The 12645-nt window shown below is 42.0% G+C and overlaps 1 protein-coding gene across 1 annotated transcript in view; it reads right to left on the bottom strand.

Annotated features, from left to right (window-relative positions):
• The window catches only part of evi5l (ecotropic viral integration site 5 like), a 66239-nt gene that overhangs the window by 37197 nt on the left and 16397 nt on the right, over positions 1-12645 (bottom strand). The window contains exons 7-12 of the mRNA XM_056280304.1: positions 10765-10854; positions 9006-9103; positions 8049-8109; positions 7815-7868; positions 6028-6060; positions 4577-4717 (exon numbers count right to left, since the gene is read on the bottom strand). Coding sequence (XP_056136279.1) covers positions 4577-4717; positions 6028-6060; positions 7815-7868; positions 8049-8109; positions 9006-9103; positions 10765-10854 — 477 coding nt within the window. The remainder of the gene's footprint in view (positions 1-4576; positions 4718-6027; positions 6061-7814; positions 7869-8048; positions 8110-9005; positions 9104-10764; positions 10855-12645) is intronic.

A 12645-nucleotide genomic window follows, 5' to 3' on the forward strand; every position in this document is an offset into this window, starting at 1 on the left:
TCATACCACTCAGCAACCAATCAAATGAGCAACTACAAGAGCATTTTCGGAGATTTGGACGTTTGCAGATTAGTCATAGTCTTAAAGACACTGGCAAAAGAAGATATGAAAAAGTAGGTTTGTTGGCATGCAAGTCATCCGGGGTTGTAGCTTTGATGGCGTGATATAGAAAGCATCAGAAGGGAACAAATGTTTATATGAAATGGCAGGTCACAGATTGAGTCAGTAACGTGAGAATATCGAATGATACTGCATATATTTCTGTCAGCACTTGAAAGTGAAACCGTAGCGTTAAAGGGAAAAAATAATGAGTGAGATGAGAGTAGGAATATGAAGATGAAAACAGACTTTCCTTTCCTAGTTTCCTAAAATCACAAGGGTGTATTTACTGTTCTGAGTAGCTAGGACAGGATGAGTCTATAAACCTGGTTTTGCAATGTCAAGCGTGGGAACTTGGCCAGGGCAATTTTTTTTTCATGCCGCTTATGTGTCACCACATGGAGACTACTGTATAACATTATTTTGACTCTACAAATGACTCCACGGCCCGATACATCAACATATTTTGCTCTTTCACTGTTTAAGCAAGTGTCTGCAGCGAAGGTACAGAGACGTTGCATGGATTCCCTTTTTAACATGCCAGTTTCCCTCAGATAACAACGTGTGAATCATTACACCAGATAAGGTGAAAAGATTAGCCGTTTTGATAAGAGAATAACGCACAAACACTGTGACAACAATGAGCCCGTTGCCGGGTAAGTTTGGTAGCGAGTGTATCTTAGCCGAAGAGACACAGCAGATCTCTAAGAAACCCGGCAAAGCGACTTACAGCGCACACTCTACACCAAAAGTGAAGCCCCACTGAACCAGTCAGCTCATACAACGAGGATAGGAACACATACTTCGCGGCACCGCTGTCCACAAACACGGCAAAATGACAAACGTCAAGCCTCACTGTGTTTCTGAGACTCGAATAGAAGGACATCTGACATGGCTGATCAGCGTGGTGCTTATTTTACGTGCAAAAGCTTTGCCAGTCTCTAAATGGATCTACTACTACTTTCGGCTGCTCCCGTTAGGGGTCGCCACAGCGGATCATCCGTTTCCATTTCTTTGCCAGTCTCTAAATGGATAACTTACTGTTTTCTGTAAAGCCAGTATCTTTGTTCTTGTGTTGTTTGTATGAACCATCTGCAGCTCGATTGCCATTACACAACTATGCCATGTTACAACTGCACAAGCTTAGAATCATTGTATTAAGTATAATGTACATAATGGACAGTGTAGCCCTCTATATTGTTTGCTTTTTTGTTAATAATTATATCTTTATATTTAAAGTATAATGTACATAATGGACAGAATGTAGCCCTCTATATTTTTCCCTTTTTTTGTTAATAATTATATCTTCATATTTATAATTTATCTTCCATATTTTATGTTGACATGTTTTATTTATCTAATGCAAACAGACAGACAGACAGGCAGGGACAGACAGACAGACAGACAGGGAGACGGATAGATCATTTTTATTGTGTTTCCATTGTTGAGAGAAACTGTGAAGAAGCCTTTCATTGCATTGGCCGTATTGTGTGTAATTTTTGCACATTACAAATAAATACATCAACTTCAAAATGGGATAAACTGTGCCAAATATCACAACTTACTATTTGCAATCAAAATCAATCAACGTTTCTGTGCCTTTGTGGAACATTCAGTTGTGGAAAAGAGCTGATGAACCATGACATTTTTAACTACGTTATCTCTAAACAATAGTGTGGCATGAGCAGCATGCTGGCCTTGGTGCACAGAGCGCCGCAGGGCTACTTCATGCTTGGTTCACACGCATTTCCTGTGTGAGGTTTCAAAGAAGACAGGACCAGTCTCAACAATATTTATAAAACAGGTGTGAGTTTAAAGGGCACACCAAAATTAATTCATTATGAAGTGATTGTGCACAGATAACTGCAGCAAAACACTGCAAATGATCTGCAGACCGGTTTGAGAGTTTCACATAATTGTTCTAGCTCTTTTAGAAAACTCAAGTCTTTCATATCTCTCCTACAAAGCTTCATGACGTTTTGCTTTTGCTGTGGCGCGTAAATGGAGTGGTTGTGTAAAGGTCTGGAAGCCCTCAAATCAAGTCCATACTTTCACTAAAATGTCGGTCCTTAGTAGCTCTTTAGACTTAAGGATTATATTTAGCTTGACATGTTTAAAATAAACGTAGAAACTTTGTTGTGCAAATATGGTCTGGTGAGAAAAAAGAAAAAGAAAAAAAGAAATACAGAAAAATGCACCCTTACCCTGACTACTACCAAGTCACGGACTCATTCTCCTATTGCCAGCAACACTTTCCTCCTTCACACTGCATATCAAGTTCTTTCAACTCAAATAAGTTCAACTCAAATTCGTTCAACGCAAATAATCTTTGCACATACCAAAATGTACAAAAGTATTGGGACACACCTCTTAATCACTGAATTCAGGGGTTTCATTCAGACCCATTGCCACAGGTGTATAAAATACAGCAGCTAGTCATGCAGTCAGCATTTACAAATATTTGTGAAAGAATGGGTCGTTCTGAAGAGCTCAGTGAATTCAAGCGTGGTGCTGTTATAGGATGCCACCTTTGCAATAAGTCAGTTTGTGAAAATTCTTCCCTGCTAGATATTCCATGGTCAACTGTAAGCGGTATTATTGAAAAGTGGAAGCATTTAGGAACAACAGCAACTCAGCCACGAAGTGGCAGACCACGTAAAGTCACACAGCAGGGTCAATGAGTGCTGAGGCGCATAGCGCGTACAAGTCGCCAACCCTCTGTTGACTCAATAACTGCAGAGTTCCAAACTTCCTCTGGCATTAACATCAGCACAAAAACTGTGTGCTGGGAGCTTCATGGAATGGGTTTCCATGGCCGAGCAGGCTGATAGGATAAACAGAATTATAATGGACTTATAAAATTTATGAAGAATATGATGCGCAGGATACCAAGCAGTGTCCAGACGCCATTGGAACAGCCCAGGTCTTCTAGTCCAACATCAGTGCCTGACCTCACAAATGCTCTTCTGGATGAATGGGCAAAAGTTCTCACAGACACACTCCAAAATCTTGTGGAAAGCCTTCCCAGAAGAGTGGAAGCTGTTATAGCTGCATAGGGGGGGACCAACTCCATATTAATGCCTATGGATTTAGAATTGGATGTCATAAAAGCTGCTGTAGATGTAATGGCCAAGTGTCCCAATACTTTTGTACATATAGTGTATGTTTATATATTTTTATTCTTATCTCTATTTCTTATTTTATCTTCTATTTCTATGTATTTCTCTTTTTCTTATTATCTTGTTAGTTTTTCTTTACTAGAGCACGAGTATCTGTAATAGGACCCAATTTCCCCTCGGGGATGAATGAAGTATTTCTGATTTCTGATAAGGATTTGTGAAATCTAAAATCAAGAAAAGTGTTCTTCCCTTGCATTATGTAATAAACAGGATCTGATGTTAAGAAGAAGACAATAAGAGAACGGCAACTTTCAATATTCAATAATATGGTTATCAAGTAACTATTCATCCAACCTATCAGCAAGTCTCTGAGCCAGATTTCACTATCGTTAGTAAATAAAACAGCATTTTGCCATAGCTTCAACAATGGTACATTTTACTGCTATTTGTAAGTGCTTTTATTTGCATTTTCTTATACAACTGTATTATGTGCTGATATTCACACTTTCTTTTTACAACGCAGCCTATCAGCAAAACAAGAATTAAGTTTCATTTTAACAGCTTGGAAACAATTTCGGCGGTGTCACACATCCACACAGAAGACTGCTCAGTATTAGGGCTAATATCTGTAAATGGACTGCTTAACTTTTAGCTGCTCACTGAATATACTGCCCAAACTTCAAGCACTGATGTGTAATCTCATTCATTCCTCCATCCATCCATTATCCAAACCGCTTACAGCTTACTCAGGGTCGCGGGGATGCTGGAGCCTATCCCAGCAGTCATTGGGTGGCAGGCGTGTAGACACCCTGGACAGGCCGCCAGGCCATCGTACAGGGCCCCCCCACACACACACACACCTAGGGACAATTTAGTATGGCCTATTCACCTGACCTACATGTCTTTGGACTGTGAGAGGAAACCAGAGCCCCTGGAGGAAACCCACAAGGACATGGGGAGAACATGCAAACTCCACACAGATGACGACCTGGGACGACCTCCAAGGTTGGACTACCCCGGGGCTTGAACCCAGGACCTTCTTGACATCATACAACCACTATTAAATAACCTAAAAGCTGAATTTAAAGCAGCCGATGATGGATACTTAGCTGTGTAATCTCAGCAACTACAAATACACACTTTCAAGCAGGGAAAAATATGATTTTACAACCTAATTTTACAGTTTCATGAGCTCAATTATACTCCCAGGAAATCTGATCTGTTTCATAATTTTCCAGGTGTTTTCCATGACTGTAAAAATAGTCAATAAATGTCCAGGTACTCATCCAACTTTTGGGACAAATTTACTGTCACTACCACACTGTTTTCTCACAGATGGACCTCTGGTCCTCTTTTACCTTCTGTTGCTGCAGGTCTCTGATGGTATCCTGTGCTTTCTCCAGGCTCTCACTGGCAGTGTTGCACTGCTGCCGGACCACAGCCAGCTCTCGCTTGATCACATAGTTCTCCTCTGCTTCCTGTGCTCGCGTCACCTGACCCTGAAACAGTGAGACACAGCAGGAGGGCTTGAAGTTGATTCTGAAGTTTAAGGCTAGGTATAAACTTACCTGTTTCACAGGGGCTGTACGGCTGACTTTTAAAGGAATATACATGAAAATTCTTGGGGCCAAACATATTTCATTTACAAGGTGATGTTTAAGTGAAATAATGTGAATGTTAGATATAAATATTGATAACTAACATGATATATATCAGTTGATATAAAACCCAAGGAAATATACTTTAACCTGACAAACAAATTTACAAGCAGCTAGGCCAGAATTGATCCTTGGTACACACCTAAACTTCTGCATGCCACATGTAGGGATTATACAATATGAAAGGCCCAATACAGCGAAAAACATGATTTTCCAGCTATCTGGGTAGTTAAGGAGCATTGGAGTGTATTAAAGTGTGACGAGAAATCAAAAGTTGGGGATTTAGATAATTTCAAAATGTTGCACAATCAGAATCTCCATACAGATGTAGGATATTGGGTGAAAATCCTGACGTGTTTCACCCCACAATTTTTGATAAAAATCATTGTTTTGTCACAATTTTCATAGTTCTGCCCTGTTTGAAGCCTCTCCGAGCTCTCAAGGTCTCTGCCACTTCCTAATTTATTGGTATACAATTTGTTAGCTAGCTACCAATTTTAGCTAGCTAGCATTGGTCAGCAATGCTAGCTAATTTGATGAAAGTTCAATTAGTTTAGACATAACTGATTTTTGTTGTTGTGTACCTGGATGTCAATGTGCCTCCAAACTGAGTTTATATATTTGCGATTTTCTCATCTCAGTTAGGTTACCATTGTAGGATCCCATCAGTTTCTCATCTTTTTTTTTTATTAATAATGTATTGTTACTACAACAAAGTATATGCTAGATGCACTATTTACAATTTACTTGTCTTCTCCTTCAGCATTGAACTTGCCATCAACTTGTCAATGAAAGGTGTTGTGGGGAAAAAAAATTGTTGGTAGAACAAATCTATTCATACAGTGGAAACCCAGGTAGAATGAATTATAGTCACTGGAATGGGCCTTTAACGGAATATTAGCTTCATGTTAGCATTCCCATCATTGACAAACACTTGTACATGCTGGAGTACAGTACAGCGATTGGATTGTGGGATAGTCCTACAGACTGGATGGACAAGCAAACAGCCAAATAAAATAAAACATTCTCTCATGCTTGGTTGGCTGGTTACTGTTCAGAAAATGGAAAGAAGCAGTGCTGGAGAAAATGGAAGGTAGGGAGGAGAAGAAGGATAGGGAGGTCATTTGGAAAGTGGTTTGATGATACTCTACCTGAATCAGTCTGTCTGCCAGAGCAGCGCTCTCCTACAACACCACGAAGGAGAGGATGAGAAAAACAGACGAAGAAAGTGAAAGAAAGGGGCGATGCCAGGGAGGATAGACCAGAAGAAATTCAAAGTTTAGGGAAAGGAAAGACAGGAGACAGTAAGAAGGGAAGAGGAATCCAAGGTCGATGAACCAATAACCAACAATACCACACGAATGGAACCCAGAATCGTTTGTGAAAAAAGTAAAAACAGTTGGCAATGATATCAGTGAAAAACCAAACAAGATATTTTTCAGGGAGAAGGAGAGCGAGAGAAGGTTAAATCTATGGAGGTTCTCATGACCAGAGCCTTTAGCAGCCTAAGGACAAGCTCTGGCATACAAATACACCAATTCATTTGCGCACAAACATACCCAAGAACACTGACAAGCTCCTCAGTATAAAACATAGTTTAGCAGGAATGTGCGCATAAATCTAAGCCTGCAACAGACTCATTACCCAATATAAGCCATTATCCTTCACACTAAACTCATTCTTAAAAAGGAAAATTCTTAAAGGAAAATTCCTGGGTGTTACTGTTGTAGTTTTTGCCATTGTGCATATCAGTTATCATATAATTCCAGTCAGAATGCTACCATCAACTGGACACAGTTTTGGAATGATCTTATGGGGCAGCCGAACACGAGTCTTAAAAACTGTCCTTTCAACAACAACAACAACCTAATGCCTCTGTTAGACTGCGTACATGGCTTGCCATTATCTATGACCTCTCTATTGTGCTGGCCGGGTAGTTTATCGATGGTTAGTACTAGCCACACTAAGTACAGGCTGGTCATTCCTGCAAGTTGAACCATGAAGCAGCTCAGCAATGCGATCAACCATTGAAACAAACTGGACATTTCGGGTAATGACTTCTAATTTTCGTTTTTGCTTTGACTTAGAAAATATGTGGTTTAGATTTGATCATTCATTCATTATCCAAAACGCTTATCCTTACTCAGGGTCGCAGGGTGGTGGTTCAGATTTTTGGGTTAAAATTGGACTTACTGCAGTTGCCTGCCAACACGGGGATCGCCGGTTCGAATCCCCGTATTACCTCCAGCTCAGTCGGGCGTCCCTACAGACACAATTGGCCGTATTTGCGGGGTGGAAGCCGGAAGTGAGTATGTGTCCTGGTCACTGCACTAGTGCATCCTCTGGTCACCGGGGTGTCTGTTCAGGGGTAAGGGGGAACTGGGGGAAATAGCGTGATCCTCCCAAGCGCTACGTCCCCCTGGCAAAACTCCTCACTGACAGGTGAAAAGAAGCGGCTGGCGACTCCACGTGTATCAGAGGGGACATGTGGTAGTCTGCAGCCTTCCCTGGATCAACAGAGGGGGTGGAGCAGCAACCAGGACGGCTAGGAAGAGTGGGGTAATTGGCCGGATATACAATTAGGGAGTAAAATCGGGGAGAAAAAGAGAGGGGGGGAAATTAAATAAATAAATAAATAAATAAAACTGGACTTATGGAAAGTGTCCGATGCCCATGTTCAGTTGCCCCATAAGGCATCACTGTGAAGCTGTGTCCAACAGTGGTCCCGTATCCAGAATCTCCGCATTAAGCAGGAGAGTAAAATGATAGCATAACCAATACACACAATGACAAAAACTAAGGAACCTGATTATCCTTTAAGTAAAGAACTCTGAACGTGCTACTGTGGGTGTTTTATCTTAGAAAAACAACTTCACTGAAGTAACTTGTATTAACATTGGGATTATGGCGAACCAGAGACCATCGCTTGCTTGCTTACCTTTTCAAGTGTCTCGATCCTCTGCTTTAGGAGTCTGTTCTCAGTGCGCAACCTCTGAAAAGATGAGTGAGTTGGAGACATGACGAAGTATACGTCTGAGTGAATTCTCCACATTGCCAAGGGTCTTACTCATCTTACACCAGTCGTAAAAACACGACAGACAAAAACAAAACCGTATGCAACTAAGCACGCAAATTCGCACACATGTACAGACACACACACACACACACACACCTTGATCTCAATTTGCTCTTCCATCTCTTTGTTCTTGATTGTGGTATACTCTTTCTCAAGTCTAATGAGAAAAACAGCAGGGGATTAATCTCATTTGGGGATTTTAAAAGTAGACAGATAGAGTTAATGTGGCTACATGTCTGGAAAAAATATATGCATATTTTGCATGGATGAAAATAAAAGCTTTACCGTTTTATCTACACTTCCATGTGAAATGTGTAGTTGAGCACCCGGGCAGCATAGTGGTCTATTCCGCTGCCTAGCAACACGGGGATCGCCGGTTCGAATCCCCGTGTTACCTCCGGCTTTGTCGGGCGTCCCCACAGACACAATTTGCCGTGTCTGCGGGTGGGAAGCCGGATGTGGGTACGTGTTCTGGTCGCTGCACTAGTGACCCCTCTGCACCTGTTCGGGGGAACTGGGGGGAATAGTGTGATCCTCCCACACGCTACGTCCCCCTGGTGAAACTCCTCGCTGTCAGGTGAAAAGAAGCGGCTGGCGACTCCACATGTATCGGAGGAGGCATGTGGTAGTCTGCAGCCCTCCCCAGATCGGCAGAGGGGGTGGCGCAGCGACTGGGACGGCTCGCAAGAGTGGGGTAATTGGCCAGATACAATTGGGGAGAAAAAAGGGGGGAAAAATTCCAAAAAAAAGAAAAAGAAAAATGTGTATTTTGTGTGGAGGTGTAGATAAAATTGTAAAGCTTTTTTTTTTCAATTGATTTCATGTGTTTTATGGGGGTGTGTGTGATTATTTCCCCCCCAACCACTCTGTACGTTCTTCATTGCAAAAGAGGCACATTAAAAATGACTTCAACACAACAGATTAAATAATGGTGATGATCAACTTTAAATCAATGATATTAAAAATGCGGCAAATCCCACTGGAATAGACGAAGCCCATCTACCACCCCTGCAGGGTAATCTCGGTTATCGGACGAATAATTAGTGTTCTTACTTCTTCATCCTCTTGGGGTTGTATTTCACTTGGTAGGCCCTAAGGATCAGTTTGTCGGGGCAGCTGTCAAACTGGTGGGGGATTACTTTCTGAAAATGCTGCCAGACAAAGAGGGAGACACACACACACACACACACATAATTACAGAGCTAGAGACAGACTGATTTCCCCACTCATGTTTTATGCAGAAGCAGGCAGATGCGTTTCTTAATGATGCGGTGCAGCACTGTGCACCTTTAGTTGATTGAAAAAAAAAGCTCAAATGAAAAACCAACCAACCAACCAACGTCAACTTTTTAGGGGTCCAAGCAGCGAAGCTGGTGGACCCCTGTTGTATTTGTTAGGATTATTATTATTTTTCTCCGCTAAAAGTGTGCGAGGCTCAGCAACCGTAAATCCTAGACCAACCAACTTTGGTACGTGGATTCCTATGGCCCCCCACTACTCAGGCACCACAAATCACCTATGTCAGCCAGATGGTGGCGCTATAACAAAGGGTCATGCGTAATTCCCACACCATAAGTCAGATCAACACAAAACTGCACAGACCGATGCATCTGAATGTGCTCTACAACTTTGTTATTGGGACCACATATGTCAGCCATATAGTTTGCCCGCCATTTTGACTTGTATTAGTTTGGGCGCGGTTTCTCAGCTAAAAGTGTCTGAGGCTCAGCAACCATAAGTCCTAGACCAAGCAAATTTGGTAGGTGGATTCATACGGCCCCCCACTACTCTGGCACTACAAATCACCCATGTCAGCCAGATGGTGGCGCTATAACAAAGGGTCATGCTTAAAAGGCCATAACTCCCACAGCATAAGTCGGATCAACACAAAACTTAATCGACCCATGCATCTCAATGTGCTCAACAACTTTACTATTGGGACCACCTATGTCAGTCATATAGTTTGCCCGCTATTTTGACTTATTTGGTGTGGAAGCGCTGCAGCTCTACATACCACACGCCAGGACACCACCTGGGTTTAACGACATACTTTTTCTTTTTACGGCAGTCGGCTAGGACGCAAGAAATCAGACACCGTCTGGTCCAGCTTTGGAAACTCTGGCACATGTTTCTGAAGCAATGGAAGTGTTACGACATTTTAAAAAATTACGGTAATCGTCTAGGACACAGGCGACCCAAGTAATCCGACATTGTCATATCTAGTTGGAAACTCGGGTAGGCTGCTGTTTCTGAAGCAAGATTCTTCAATCTTTATTACATTACCAACAGCGGTTTAGTTTCCTGTTGAAACGGTAGTCTATTACAGGCTAGGTGTATAAAAGGCCCCTACGTATCATAGCGTTAATTATTTACGTTGGGTGAAGGTATATGATCATGAGGACAAAACCATTCAAATTGCTCCATAGGGGGCGCAACAGTGCCAATGCTTGGACCCCTCCCGACGCCGCTTGCGGCTTTAATTTTTTTTGTTGTTGTTGAAACTTTCAATGTCAAATGCATGCACGCACAACATCGAACAACAAAATGCGAGACATCATACCTTTTCATGGCTGAGATTTTACAAAAGCAAAAATCTAGAATGAAATTCTTTATTTGCACAAAAAAAAGGAGATATACATATATATATAAAATCAGACAAGGCACCATGCAGAAACAGGCTGCTGTATTATTACAAAGCTGTATTATTACAAAGCATGTAAGCACAGGGGAACATGGGACATCTGTCCGATGGTGAAATCTGTGGCTTTTGCAGGGGAAATGGGTTGTACTGCAAACAGGTGTGGTTACTTACCTGTGACATCCCCTCCATGTCCAGCTGAATGAGGTCGGTTTGGTTGTACTGCAGGATGGCCATGCCAACACGAAAGATGATCTCCAGACCCTAAAGATAAAGATTTTATATATATATATATAGATAAAACTTTGTTAAAAGAAACACTCAACAGTAGGGGTAGGGAAAGTGCTCAACAAATAAGGAGCAAAATAATCCAGTGAGTCAAGTAAATTCTTTGTGAGGCAGTATAAGCCTGTCACATGCCATAAGCAATCATCAGCTGTCAATAAAGCTACCCGGGAAAGGACATACCATTTCCTGCCCCGTCATGCACATCACATGCACAACGTCCAATGGGGAAGGGAGAGGTGTGATGTTGAAAAATTAAAAAACACGTTATCACTAACGGTCCAATGGGATGGGGGGAATTTGTCTATCACTTTTGTACCACAATGGAGACCCATGGCAGAAAAAAGGCAGTAGCAAATCTGACGTAACCATGGGCAGCTTCGACGGGGCGGAAACTTGTGAACTAGTTGGAATGTATTTGTTGTCTCAACTACAGGACCTGGACATCGATGTTGGACTCTATAGGGATGATGGGCGAGCAGTTTGTACCAAGAGAGGTCGAGCAAATTAAGAAAACAATCCGCAAAATATTCTCTAACAATGGGCTAAAAATCACAACCGAAGCAAACAAAAAAACAAATGGACTTTCTGGACATCTCAGTGGACCTTAGGAACGGCACATACAAGCCGTACATTAAGCCCAACAACACGCTGCAGCATGTCCACAGAGGAAGCAACCGCCCACCCTCCATCATGAAGAACATCCCAGAAAGCATTCATAGAAGATTCTCAAAACTATCGTCTAGTGAGTCCATCTTCAATGAAGCTGCACCCCCATTCCAAGATGCATTGCAAAAGAGCGGCTACAATTTTAAGCTCAAGTACAACCCACCATTACACACTGACTGCCAGCAAACCAACCACCGTAGCAGAAGACAAAACATCACCTGGTACAACCCGCCCTACAGTGATACCGTGGCCACAAACATCGGTAAGCAGTTTTCTTAACTTTTGGATAAGTGCTTTACCCCGGACCATCAACTGAGGAAGATATCAATAGGAACACCATCAAAATTAGTTACAGCTGCATGTCTTACGCTCAACAAATAATATCATCCCACAACACACTAATCATTAACAAATCAATAACACCTTCATCAGAACCGGACTCCCTCAACTGCAGCTGCCGTGTGAGTGACTCCTGCCCCCTCGAGGGGAAATGCCAGACGAAGGGAGTTATCTACCAAGCTATGGTGACGAGAGAAGACAACGGCAAAATAGAGACATACGTCGGTCTAGCAGAGGGAACATTCAAAAAAAGGTTTAATGCACACGTGTAAAAGAAGGTAACATCTTTAAGTCGCTCTATTTGGTCATTGGCGGACAGAAACATTCATTATTCACCTGACTGGAAAATCCTCTCGAAGAACAAAGCATATTCAACCAGCAGTAAAATGTGCAGTCTATATCTGACTGAAAAATATTTTATCATTTGCAAACCAGAAATGTCCACATTGAACAACAGCAATGAGCTGGCCAGCAGCTGCAGACATAGATACAAGCACCTATTTTGTAATTATAAATAAATCATACCAATAGACAAATACCCCCCCATTGGACCGTTAGCAATCACATGTTTTGGAAGGTCGCACCTCTCCCTTCCCCATTGGACGTTGTGCACGTGATGTGCATAACGAGGCAGGAAATGGTATGTTTACTGACAGCTGATGATTGCTTATGGCATGAAACAGGCTTGCACTGTCTCATAAAGAATTTACGTGACTCACTGGGTTTTATATATATACATATACATACACACACACACACACA

Source organism: Lampris incognitus, chromosome 5 (assembly GCF_029633865.1).
Source record: "Lampris incognitus isolate fLamInc1 chromosome 5, fLamInc1.hap2, whole genome shotgun sequence".
In the NCBI taxonomy this organism is placed as follows: domain Eukaryota; kingdom Metazoa; phylum Chordata; class Actinopteri; order Lampriformes; family Lampridae; genus Lampris; species Lampris incognitus.